Raw genomic sequence first — 13,562 nt, 5'->3', positions numbered from 1 at the left:
AGTACTGTACACACCCATCAACATCAATGGGGCAGAGGTGGAGATAAGAACATAAGAACATAAGAACATAAGAACATAAGAACTAGGAGCAGGAGTAGGCCATCTGGCCCCTCGAGCCTGCTCCGCCATTCAATTAGATCATGGCTGATCTTTTGTGGACTCAGCTCCACTTTCCGGCCCGAACACCATAACTCTTAATCCCTTTATTCTTCAAAAAACTATCTATCTTTACCTTAGATGGTTAGATGGTTAGCAGTTTCAAATTCCTAGGGGTACACATCTCCAAAAATCTGTCCTGGTCCACCCACATCGACGCTACCACCAAGAAACCACAACAGTGCCTATACTTCCTCAGGAAACTAAGGAAATTTGGCATGTCCACGTTAACTCTTACTAACTTTTGCAGATGCACCAACGTTTGCAGATGCACCATAGAAAGCATCCTACCTGGTTACATCACAGCCTGGTATGGCAACCACTCGGCGCAAGAATGCAAGAAACTTCGGAGAGTCGTGAACACAGTCCAGCCCAGAACCTGCCTCCCATCCATTGACTCATCTACACCTCTCGCTGCCTGTGGAAAGCGGGCAGCATAATCAAAGACCTCTCCCATCTGGCTTACTCTTCAACTTCTTCCATCAGGCAGGAGATACAACGGTCTGAGTACATGCACAAACAGACTTAAAAACAGCTTCTTCCTCGCTGTTACCAGACTCCTAAATGACCTTCTTATGGACTGACCTCATTAACACAACATCATTGCATCACAACATCACCCGATGCCGGTGTTATGTAGTTACATTGTGTACCTTGTGTTGTCCTATTATGTATTTTCTTTTATTTCCTTTTCTTTTTATGTACTTAATGATCTGTTGGGCTGCTCACAGAAAAATACTTTTCACTGTACCTTGGTACGCATGACAAAATCCAAATCCAATAGTAAAAAAGTGAAACTAAACTGGATCGCATGACACACTATCCCTTGAAGGCATGTTACAACTGGGGTGGGGAAGCTCCAAACTGGAGTCATACTTAACACAGATTTGTTGGAGGCCAATCATCTCCCGTACCGGCCTCCCGAACAGGCGCCGGAATGTGGCGACTAGGGGCTTTTCACAGTAACATAATTTGAAGCCTACTTGAGACAATAAGCGATTTTCATTTTCATTTCATTTCATAGGAGCATTACGGCAGGAGCTTCACACCATCGAGGATGGAGAATGACACCCCATCCACTACCTTAAATATTCACTCCTTCCACCACTGGCCTAGTGGTAGCAATGTTTACCATCTAGAAGGTACACTGCTGGAACTCGACAAAGCTTTTTCAACAGTACCTGACAAACATGACCTCTACTTCCTAAAAGGAAAAGTGCACCAAGCCCTTAGCAATACTATCACCTGCAAATTACACTCATACACCGCTCTAACTTGGAGCTATACCTATTTCTATCCGGTTGATGGGTCTAAATTTTGGAATTCCTTCCCAAACAGCAACATGGGTGTACCTACACCACGTGGACGGATGAAGAAGGTAACTCTCACCACCACTTTTTCAAGGGCAATTAGGGATGAGCAAAGAATGCTGGCTTTGTCAGCGAGACCCAGATCACATGAACAAAGAACAATAGATTAAATGGTTGTAAGTATAGCAACAGGGTGTGCGAAGTCAATGTTAGAATAATCATGTTCAGACATGAAAACAGCATACTCAAGAAGTACTATTGTACTTCATGTTTTATGCTGAAAACTGCCTAAGCCTATGAGCTTTTAAACCCATCAAAGAAAAGAAGATTTGGTGTCAGAGCTAGTATCGAATCTCAGGTCTCAAGGTGACAGAGCAGTCTACTATCTTAATTATTTTTAAATTCAGAGGAATTTCCAAACAGGCAGAGATTAATACTTTTTTTTAAATCTCTTTTTTAAAAATAAATTTAGAGTGCCCAGTAATTCTTTTCTCCCCCCTAATTAAAGGGGCAATTTAGCGTGGCCAATCCACCTACCCTGCACATCTTTGGGTTGTGGAGGGTGAGACCCACGCAGACACCGGGAGAATGTGCAAACTCCACACAGACAGTGACCCGGGGCTGGGAGCGAACCCGGGTCCTGAGCGCCATGAGGCAGCAGTGCTAACCACTGCGCCACCGTGCCGCCCATAATACACAATCTCTTTTGTTTGAATGCAACACTCTGAAGGGGTAACCCATAACACATTTTTCATAATTTTTTGACTTGATCCATTTACTTTCAACAGCTGTATTTTTTTTGTAAAAAGAGCCCAGACTCAGACAAGTTTTTAAAATAAATTTGGAGAACCCAATTCATTTTTGTTTTCCCGTAAGGAGTCTTCCAACACCAGGTTAAAGTCCAACAGGTTTGTTTCAAATCACTAGCTTTCGGAGCACTGCTCCTTCCTCAGGCGAGTGAAGAGGCATGTTCCAGAAACATATATACAGACAAAGTCAAAGATGCAAGACAACGCTTTGAACGTGAGCATTTTCAGGTAATTAAGTCTTTACAGACCCAGAGATAGGGGCATCTCCAGGTTAAAGAGGTGTGAATTGTCTCAAGCCAGGACAGTTGGTAGGATTTCGCAGGCCCAGACTTTTTGTTCCCCAATTAAGGGGCAATTTAGCGTGGCCAATCCACCTACCCTGCACATCTTTGCGTTATGGGGGCGGAATCCACACAAACACGAGGAGAATGTGCAAACTCCACATGGACAGTGACCCAGAGCCGGGATCGAACCTGGGACCTTGGCGCTGTGAGGCAGCAGTGCTAACCACTGTGCATTGTGCTGCCCCCTCAGTCTTAGCAAAGTTAGCACAAATCACGTGTATCAGGCACAGTAGCATAGTGCTTATGTTACTGGACTAGTAATCCAGAAGCATGGAAACAAAATTTAAAATCCCACCACAGCAGTTAAGAGATTTAATTTAGTTAACTAATTAAATTAATCTAGAACAAAAAGCTCCTATCAGTGTTGGTGACCATGGATTGTCAGAAAAATCCAACTGGTTTACTAATGTCCTTGATGGCGAAAACCTGCCACCCTTGTCTGGTCTGGCTCAGACCACTAGACATTAGACCCACTACAATGTTGCTTGACCGTTATGTGTCCTCTGAAAAGGCCTAGGAAGCCACAATTGTATAAAAACTGTTAGCATCCACATGGACGAGGCAGTTCAGGAAGCATGTTCACCACTCCCTCAAGGGCAATTTAAGGTTGGGGGAATAATTGTTCGCCTTGCCACAAGGCCCACATCCCGTGAATAAATTTAAATAACAAATATAAAAACAGGGTCACTGTTAAGAATTCTTAAGTGAAATTTTGAACCGATATATATGAAATTAAAAGGAAGCAAACCCTACATTAGGCAGTCAAAATGGTGGAAAAAAATAAAAACTCAGTTAAATAAGCGTATAATGAAAAACATTTAAGAAACACAGCAAATATATTGGAAGCAGATGGATTTCAGGGAAACCGGATTCCAGTGGTGGGCTGTAGGTTGGAGGTCGAAAGTGGGTGGCCCCTGCTAGAGTCCTCAGTTTTTGGCCCTTTCACCCAGTTTTTTGAGGGGGAGGAACTTGTGTGTAAACTCCTCCGAATGTGTATGCCCCCAATTGGGATGATGTAGGGTTCATGAAGAAGATGTTAGCGGCCATCCCAGATATGGGTACACGTCTAAGCCAAGGTCTTTGGCCCCTTCGGGGCTGTGATAGTGGATGTGGTGTTGGAAAGTGGGCTGGCACAGCCCTCCTTCCAATGGAGTTTGGATGAGGGGTCACTAGAAGACTTGGGGTTGTGTGTGCTGATGGCGAGGGTAATTAATGAGTATTTGACATTTATTAAAAATGGGAAGGTCTTGCCATCAGTGTTGTGGGAGGCTTTGAAAGTGGTGCTGAGAGGTGAGATAATCTCGCATAAGGTGCAGGTTGAGATAGAGGCAAGGGAGGAGCGACAGAGACTGTTAGATGAAATTTTGGAGGTTGATGGCAGGTATTTGGAAGATCCCACTCCAGAGCTTCTGGCCAGAAGGAAGGTACTGCAGACATAGTTCGATCTGTTGTCCACAGGTAAAGTGGTGCGCCAGTTGAGGGTGGCAAAAGGAGCAATGTACGAATATGGGAGAAGGCCAGCCGTTTGTTGGCTGGCCAGGTTAGGTGGCAGGCGGCTTCCCAGAGAATGTTCAATTACAGGAGGTAAGTAGGGGTTTGGTGCCACTCCAGAGGAGAATAGGTATTTGAGGAGTTTTATCAAAAGCTGTACAGGCCAGAGCCACCTGGGGATGAGCCAGATATGGTGGAGTTTTTGGCGGGATTGGAGTGGCCTTATGGTGAAGGAGGACAACAAGGAGGGGTTGGAGGAGCCAGGGGGGTTGAGGAAGTTTGGACGGCCATAGGGAAAATGGAGACAGGCAAGGTACCGGGGCCAGATGGGTGCCCAGTGGAATTTTATAAGAGGTTTGCGGACCGGCTGGTACCGCTGTTAGAGATGTTTCAGGATGTGGTGGCAAGAGGGGCATTCCCGGAGATGATGAGGCAGGCTTCGATTTTGCGATGGAACTGTTCCAAGCAAGGAATCAACACAGACAAAAGGGCAGAGAAAAAGGCAATGGAAATAAGGGAGCAATAACTCTTCAGCACTCACTTTTCCAGAGACTTTTCCATACTGATGGCCTCGGTCAGCTTCTTTGACAGGTCACGAATTACAACGGTCTGACTTCTGTTCTCAGCTGCTGTACGGTCAGATGTCAAATCGTTTATTGCAAGCACAAAGCTGAAAACAGAGGGGGGGGGAAATTTAAGCATTCAAGAGGAAAATGTTATCAAGCAGCTGAACAAACCAGGGAAATACCAGATTCAGATCCTGCTTTGTCAGGTTTCTGGTACCTAATCATGGTCGGTGGTAAAATGTTTTATGTCTGGATTGAATCAGAGAACAGATCAGGTTAATCTGTTATGTCTCAAAATGAAACAGCTTGCCAGCACTCACTATGTAAGTTCCCCATTGAAGAGCAATGAGTGGTACTAATGAGTTGAGTGGCCTTCTTCTTCTCTGCATGTATTATTTTGTGATTCTAATTTGGTATAGTATTGGAATGTTGGCAGAACCTTAACTCTGCAACAGTCCTCACTACAGAAGGAATAAATCTGGAATAAAATGTGAGCAAACTACATTCCAAGTGTGGACCACTTATTTTGGCCTCCTCCCCTGCCTCACTGGTTCTGATAAAAACCTTTCAGTTAACTATTTAATCTCCACAGATGCTGCCTGATTTGCTGAGTAGTCTCAGCATTTTCTCTTCTTATCCCACTGGCCTAAAGTCTGATCTACTTGGAAATTGCTGGCAGACTTAGTTTAAAGTACTATTTACGCACAGCTACCTTTATTAGCTTAACAATTGACATTCTGTCTATAATCACCTGAAGTTCTTGATGCACTTTTCTAACAAGCTGACTTTTTTTCCCCTCTGCCCTCCTAATTTATCTGCCAGACTGGTCTCCCACTGTGAAGATCGACAGGGGCTTTGAGTACTTCTCTTGGGAGAGAGATCAGGATTTTACCCATTTCATTCAGATCATTAAGTGTCCAAGACTGTTCTCACAATCCCACACCAAAAGAAATCCACATAAAAAAGGTTAGGTCAGGATGGTGTTGGAACAGCCATACTTGGAGGCTGGGACAGTCTAATCCAAAAACTGTAAGCAATGAAGGGGAGAGACAAGAAAAATGGAGTACAGGGGAAAATTAGAAGTTAAAGTCTAAGGGGGGAAAATAATTAAAATATTTGAATAATTAGAAGCCAAGGTGACATCTTGGTTTTTTCAAAGCACATCAATGAATTAAAGAACTCCTTTCTGTAGTTGAAACAATTTATTAATTCTGAGAATTATACAAACTCCCCTTTTCACTTCTTCATGTCACCCAGAAAATGGACAGTTACAAAATGGCACTGAAACAGACAACTGAACCTTGGTATTTAAATAGGGAAAGATTTTAAACTAGAGTTTGATATCCATTCAGGAATAAATAAGAGCAGTTAATTGAGTAATAGGCATCACTCTGAACTGTTTGTATAGCAGGATGAACCATATATGGCATTAGAGCTAGGCATTACGACCTGTGGTATACACCTTTATGGGCGGTGCGTTAGCACAGTGGGTAGCACTGTTGCTTCACAGCTCCAGGGTCCCAGGTTTGATTCCCAGCTTGGGTCACTGTCTGTCCAAGAGTCTGCACGTTCTCCCTGTGCCGGCTTGGGTTTCCTCCGTGTGCTCCGGTTTCATCACACAAGTCCCGAAAGACGTGCTGTTAAGTAATGTGGACATTCTGAATTTTCCTTCGGCGTACCCGGACAGGCGCGGGAATGTGGCAATGAGGGGCTTATCACAGTACCTTCATTGCAGTGTTATAAGCCTACCTACGTAGGACGGCACACTTGCACAGTGGTTAGCACAGTTGCTTCAGAGCTCCAGTGTCCCAGGGTCGATTCCCAGCTTGGGTCACTGTGTGGAGTCTGCACTTTCTCCCTGTGCCTGCGTGGTTTTCCTCCGGGTGCTCCAGTTTCCACCCACAGTCGAAAGATGTGCAGGTTAGGTGGACTGGCCATGCTAAATTGCCCTTAGGTTAGGTGGGGTTACTGGGTTACGGGGATGGGGGTGTATGCTTAAGTGGGGTGCTCTTTCCAACAGCCGTGGCAGACTCTATGGGCTGAATGGCCTCCATATGCACTGTAAATTCTATGATTTTATACTTGTGACAATAAGATTATTATTACTATTATTAATAATAATATTATTATTATTAAGCGGTAACAGCATGCCATGTTAATACAAGAGAGTTCGGAGGAGCAAATGTTCATGTGGGACGAGAAAATACTACCACCCACAGTATGATGTATAGAGCCACATAATAGTGGACCTTGGGAGGAGAGACTGAAAGGAGGCACCATTGGAGGCATCATCCATGCATGGCAGTGCCTGGGATGTGTACAGAGTTATGGGTTAATGATAAATGATTTATACTTAAACATAAAAGTCTCAAGACCTCTTGTGAGTGACCAAACATAATCTTTACAACACTGCCAGTGTCCCTTAGTCCTGCCAAGCAGCCCCTTTAAATCCAAGCAATGAACTTCGAGTTTGGGGTTTTGAGGATCAGTCTTAGTACATTCATGTACTTGATGGGGAATTCCTAAACTCAGAAAAACAGCAAAATCTATTAACGTACACAACTTGAAATGTATGGTCACATTGATCTAAAGGTTGTAAATGACCTTTCCGATGTTTATATTTTGTATTTTGTAAAAATTTCAATAAAAATTATTTTTTTAAAAAGTAAATGACCTTTCCCCCAATGCTTCGTGATTACGCAAATACAGCAACGAAAACAAAATCTTAAGACATCCCTGCATGAAATGAATTCAATAATTCAGATACTTAAACTTGGGGTTCATCTAACTATTACATACCATAAGACCATAAGACATAGGAGTGGAAGTAAGGCCATTCGGCCCATCGAGTCCACTCCGCCATTCAATCATGGCTGATGGGCATTTCAACTCTACCAGCATTCTCCCCGTAGCCCTTAATTCCTCGCGACATCAAGAATTTATCTATCTCTGCCTTGAAGCCATTTAGCGTCCCGGCCTCCACTGCACTCCGCGGCAATGAATTCCACAGGCCCACAACTCTCTGGCTGAAGAAATGTCTCCGCATTACTGTTCTGAATTTACCCCCTCTAATTCTAAGGCTGTGCCCACGGGTCCTCGTCTCCTCGCCTAACGGAAACAGTTTCTTTGCGTCCACCCTTTCCAAGCCATGTATTATCTTGTAAGTTTCTATTAGATCTCCCCTTAACCTTCTAAACTCCAATGAATACAATCCCAGGATCCTCAGCCGTTCATCATATGTTAGACCCGCCATTCCAGGGATCATCCGTGTGAATCTCCGCTGGACACGCTCCAGTGCCAGTATGTCCTTCCTGAGATGTGGGGCCCAAAACTGGACACAGTACTCCAAATGGGGCCTAACCAGAGCCTTATAAAGGCTCAGTAGCACATCGCTGCTTTTATATTCCAACCCTCTTGAGATAAATGACAACATTGCATTCGCTTTCTTAATCACAGATTCAACCTGCATATTTACCTTTAGGGAATCCTCGACTAGCACTCCCAGATCCCTTTGTACTTTGGCATTATGAATTTTCTCACTGTTTAGAAAGTAGTCTATGCTTGGATTCTTTTTTCCAAAGTGCAAGACCTCACATTTTCTCACGTTGAATTGCATCAGCCATTTCCTGCACCACTCTCCCAAACTGTCTAGATCCTTCTGCAGCCTCCCCACTTCCTCAGCACTACCTGCCTGACCACCTAACTTCGTATCATCGGCAAACTTCGCTAGAATGCCCCCAGTCCCTTCATCCAGATCATTAATATATATGGTGAACAGCTGTGGCCCCAACACTGAACCCTGTGGGACACCGCTGGTCACCGGCTGCCATTCCGAAAAAGAACCTTTTATCCCAACTCTCTGCCTTCTGTCAGACAGCCAATCCTCACCCATGCCAGTAGCTCACCTCGAACACCATGGGCCCTCACCTTACTCAGCAGCCTCCTGTGTGGCACCTTATCAAAGGCCTTTTGGAAATCCAGATAGACCACATCCACTGGGTTTCCCTGGTCTAACCTACTTGTCACCTCCTCAAAGAATTCTAACAGGTTCGTCAGGCACGACCTCCCCTTACTAAATCCATGTTGACTTGTTCTAATCCGACCCTGCTCTTCCAAGAATTTAGAAATCTCATCCTTAACGATCGATTCTAGAATTTTACAAACAACCGAGGTTAGGCTAATTGGCCTATAATTTTCCATCTTTTGTCTTGATCCTTTCTTGAACAAGGGGGTTACAACAGCGATCTTCCAATCGTCCGGGACTTTCCCTGACTCCAGTGATTTTTGAAAGATCTCAACCAACGCTTCCGCTATTTCTTCAGCCACCTCTCTCAGAACTCTAGGGTGTAGCCCATCGGGGCCAGGAGATTTGTCAATTTTAAGACCTTTTAGCTTTTTTAGCACCATCTCTTTTGTAATGGCAACCATACTCAACTCAGCCCCCTGACCCTCTATAATTTTTGGGATATTACTCATGTCTTACACTGTGAAGACAGACGCAAAGTACTTATTAAGTTCTCCAGCCATTTCCTCGTCTCCCATCACTAGCCTTCCGGAATCAGTTTGAATTGGCCCAATGTCTACTTTGGCCTGTCGTTTGTTTCTTATGTATTGAAAGAAACTTTTACTATCATTTCTTATATTACTGGCTAGCCTGCCTTCATATTTGATCCTCTCCTTCCTTATTTGTCTCTTTGTTAACCTCTGTTTGTTTTTGTAGCCTTCCCAATCTTCTGATTTCCCAGTGCTTTTGGCCACTTTATAGGATCTCTCTTTTTCTTTGATACATTTCCTGACCTCCTTTGTCAGCCATGGCTGTCTAATCCCTCCCCGGATAATCTTTCTTTTCTTGGGGATGAACCTCTGTACAGTGTCCTCAATTATGCATACAAACTCCTGCCATTTTTGCTCTGCTGTCTTCCCCACTAGGGTCTGCTTCCAGTCGATTTTCGCCAGTTCCTCTCTCATGCCCTCGTAATTACCTTTATTTAACTGTAACACCATTACATCCGATTTTGCCTTCTCTCTTTCAAACTGCAGACTGAACTCAACCATATTATGATCGCTGCTTCCTAAGTGTTCCCTTACTTTAAGATCTTTTATAAAGTCTGGTTCATTACATAGCACTAGGTCCAGAATAGCCTGCTCCCTTGTGGGCTCCATGACAAGCTGTTCCAAAAAGCCATCTTGTAAGCATTCCATGAATTCCTTTTCTTTGGATCCACTGGCTACGTTATTTACCCAATCCACCTGCATATTGAAGTCCCCCATGATCACCGTGACCGTGCCTTTCTGACATGCCTTTTCTATTTCCCGGTACATGTTGCGCCCCTTTACCAATTCATTTTACCTTTTAATTCTTTGGACTTGGGTCTACTGGATAGATTCTCAATTTTAAAAGTGATGTGCCATGGATAAAGATGCAAACTTCAACAGTTAGGTGGCGTTTTAATAATATCACAGAATGCAGAGTAAACCAATTCCACAAAAGCACAAACAAAGCCCTGAGGGAGTGGCGGCAGCAGCGATTTATACAGCCTGTTTATACCATGTGATGCTGCCACATCCAAACATTTCTCACATTTCACCGAGCTGAAATAATTGAGACAGCAATTGAACCACAGGAGACAGGGGGTAGAAAAACGTGAACACAGGGAGTTGTCACAGCCTGGAATGCACTGCCTTAAAAAATGGTGGTGGTAGCAAATTCAATAACAACTTTAAACTGGATAAAATACTTGGAAGTGAAAAAAATACAAGGCTATGGGCAAAAGATTAATAGGCTATGGGTGTGGGACTAACTGGATAGTTTTTCCAAAGAACCAGAAGAGATACAATGGGCTAAATGGTCTCCTTCTGGATTGTATCTATTCATCAAAGAGAGAACATATTCCAGGGGCATTATTGTAATTGGCACATAACTCACGCAAACAATATTGCTTGATTTGTTTGGCGAGTTTATTGAGTGAGTCAGCTCTCGAGACAAGGTACAGTTTACCTACTGTGTTAAGATAATTGATCTGAGCCAGCACGTTGACTGGCTTCAGCAGTGCTGGGTTAGGAAGCAGAAAAATTCACTCTCGATTATTATCCACAGGCCCTGCATGAAGTGTTTCTTCAGTCAACAGATGAGGACAATTTAAGATGTCAGTGAATAATCAGTTATTATACAGTTTTCCAAATTAAGAATAACCTCTCGGGTGTGTTATACTGGGTGCTTGGCATCCATCCAATTGTACAGCAGCAAAAAGTCAACGCCTTCATGAGCAAAGATAACAGGGCTCATGGCCTAGGGAGAAAAAAATTAAAACTTTCCAGAAGTATTGATTTAAGTACCACCAGAACAGAGGTAGCATGTGGAGGTTTCTACTCAGAAAAGAGCAAAACGTGACCTACTCTTGGGAAATAGGGCAGGGCACGTGACTGCGGTGATGGTGGGGGGACCACTGGCCATAGTTCTATTTAAAATAATGTGCATATGCAGGCCTTGGACTGAGGTGAGCAGAGTAATGGTACCGTGAGAACATCAGCACGGTAGCATGGTGGTTAGCGTAAATGCTTTACAGCTCCAGGGTCCCAGGTTCGATTCCCGGCTGGGTCACTGTCTGTGTGGAGTCTGCACGTCCTCCCCGTGTGTGTGCGTGGGTTTCCTCCGGGTGCTCCGGTTTCCTCCCACAGTCCAAAGATGTGCGGGTTAGGTGGATTGGCCATGCTAAATTGCCCATAGTGTCCTAAAAAGTAAGGTTAAGGGGGGGGGGGTTGTTGGGTTACGGGTATAGGGTGGATACGTGGGTTTGGGTAGGGTGATCATTGCTCGGCACAACATCGAGGGCTGAAGGGCCTGTTCTGTGCTGTACTGTTCTATGTTCTATGTCTATCACCCACCAGCTACATGGTACATACTCGTGTGACTCGGCCAACGCTTTCTACCTCCTACGCTGCAGGAATGGATGTCCTGAAGCGTGGTACATTGGCGAGACCATGCAGACGCTTCGTCAACGGATGAAAGGCCATCGCACGACAATAACCAGGCAGGAATGTTCCCTTCCAGTCGGGAACACTTCAGCAATCAAGGGCATTCAGCCTCTGATCTTCGGGTAAGCGTTCTCCAAGGCGGCCTTCAGGACGTGAGACAACGCAGAATCGCCGAGCAGACATTTATAGCCAAGTTCCGCACACATGAGAACGGCCTCAACCGGGACCTTGGATTCATGTCACATTACATTCATCCCCCACCATCTGGCCTGGGCTTGCGAAATCCTACCAACTGTCCTGGCTTGAGACAATTCACACCTCTTTAACCTGTGATTACCCCTCTCTCCAGTTGCTCCATCTGGACCTGTAGACTTAATTACCTGCAAAGACTCGCATTGGAAGTATCGTCTTGCATCTTTGACTTTGTCCATATATATGTTTCTGGAACCCACCTCTTCATTCACCTGAGGAAGGAGCAGTGCTCTGAAAGCTAGTGATTTGAAACAAATCTGTTGGACTTTAACCTGGTGTTGGAAGACTTCATACTATTTAAAATAGTTATGGAATGGGACAAAACTGGTCCACGTATGCAAGTCCTAAATTGGGGCAAGGTGAATTTTGATGGAATTAGATAGGACCTTGCAAGGGTTGTTTGGAGGAGTTTGTTTGAGGACAAAGGGGCATCTGGCAAGTGGGATGCCTTTAAAAGTGAAATAGCTAGAGTTCAGGGTGTATATGTTCCTGTTAGGGTGAAGGACAAGGCTCGCAGGAGTAGGAAACCCCAGATGACAAAACATATTGAGGTTTTAGCCAGGTAAAAGGAGGAGGCATGGCTCAGGTACAAGCAGCTGAAATCAAGGATCCCCTGGAGGTGTACAGGGAATACAGGAGTACACTCAAGAAGGAAATTAGGAGGGCAAAAAGGGGTTATGAGGTAGCTTTGGCTGAGAGGATTGAGGTGAATCCAAAGGGATGCTTTAAGTACGTCAAGGGAAATAGAATAACTAGAGAGAGAACAGGGCCACTCAAGAGCAAAGTAGACACATAGGTGTGGAACTGTAGGAGATGGGCAAGGTTCTCAATGAATATTTCTCCTCTGTGTTTACCATGGAGAAAGAGATCCATGAAGAGATAAAGAACTGGGAACCTGGGATGGTTAGTGGCAATATATTGGGGACAGTTTGCATTGCAGTGGAGATGATGGACATATTAAAATGTACGAAGGGAAGTTTGCGGCAGTGGAGGCGGCATGTGGAGCAGTGGGAGCATCAGTCTGGGCCCCAATCTGTGATAAATCACTGGTTTGCCCGGGAGTATGGACGGGGGGGGTTCCGGTTATGGCGGAGAGTGGGGATTGAGAGGATGGGGGACATGTTCAAAGAGGGGAGCTTTCCGAGTAGGAGGGCGTTGGAGGAAAAGTTTGGGTTGGCAAGGGGAAACAAATTCAGGTATCTGCAGGTGCAGGACTTCCTTCATAAACAGGTGTCAACCTTCCCGCTCCTACCGCTAAGGGGGATTCAGGACAGGGTAGTTTCCAGAAGGTGGGTAGGAGAAGGGAACGTCTCGGACATTTATAAGGAGCTTATGGGGTCGGAGAAGACGCAGACTGACGAGCTGAAGCACAAGAGGGAGGAGGAGCTGGGAGGTGAGGTGGAGGATGGTCTATGGGCGGACGCGTTGAGTAGAGTCAACATGTCCGCAACATGTGCCAGGCTCAGCCTGATACTATTTAAGGTTGTTCACTGGGCTCACATGACAGTGGCCCAGATGAACAGATTCTTTGGGGTGGGGCTCAGGTGCGCAAAATGTGCGGGAGGACCAGCGAACCACGTCCACATGTTTTGGACATGTCCAAAGCTTAGCAGATTTTGGCAGGGGTTCGCGGACGTCATGTCCATGGTGTTAAAAACA

The 13,562-nt window shown here is 44.9% G+C and overlaps 1 protein-coding gene across 2 annotated transcripts in view; it reads right to left on the bottom strand.

Annotated features, from left to right (window-relative positions):
- The window catches only part of haus1 (HAUS augmin-like complex, subunit 1), a 46,413-nt gene that overhangs the window by 19,508 nt on the left and 13,343 nt on the right, over positions 1-13,562 (bottom strand). The window contains exon 4 of one of the 2 annotated variants that reach the window (XM_038793384.1): positions 4,652-4,780. The exons of the other annotated variant lie outside the window; for it this stretch is intronic. Within the exon in view, the coding sequence (XP_038649312.1) occupies positions 4,652-4,780 (129 nt within the window). The remainder of the gene's footprint in view (positions 1-4,651; positions 4,781-13,562) is intronic. 2 annotated transcript variants of the gene reach the window in all.

This window comes from Scyliorhinus canicula, chromosome 3 (genome assembly GCF_902713615.1).
Source record: "Scyliorhinus canicula chromosome 3, sScyCan1.1, whole genome shotgun sequence".
Taxonomy (NCBI): Eukaryota; Metazoa; Chordata; class Chondrichthyes; order Carcharhiniformes; family Scyliorhinidae; genus Scyliorhinus; species Scyliorhinus canicula.
The sequence above is the reverse complement of the archived record's forward strand: the minus strand, read 5'-3'. Positions and strand labels throughout refer to the sequence as shown.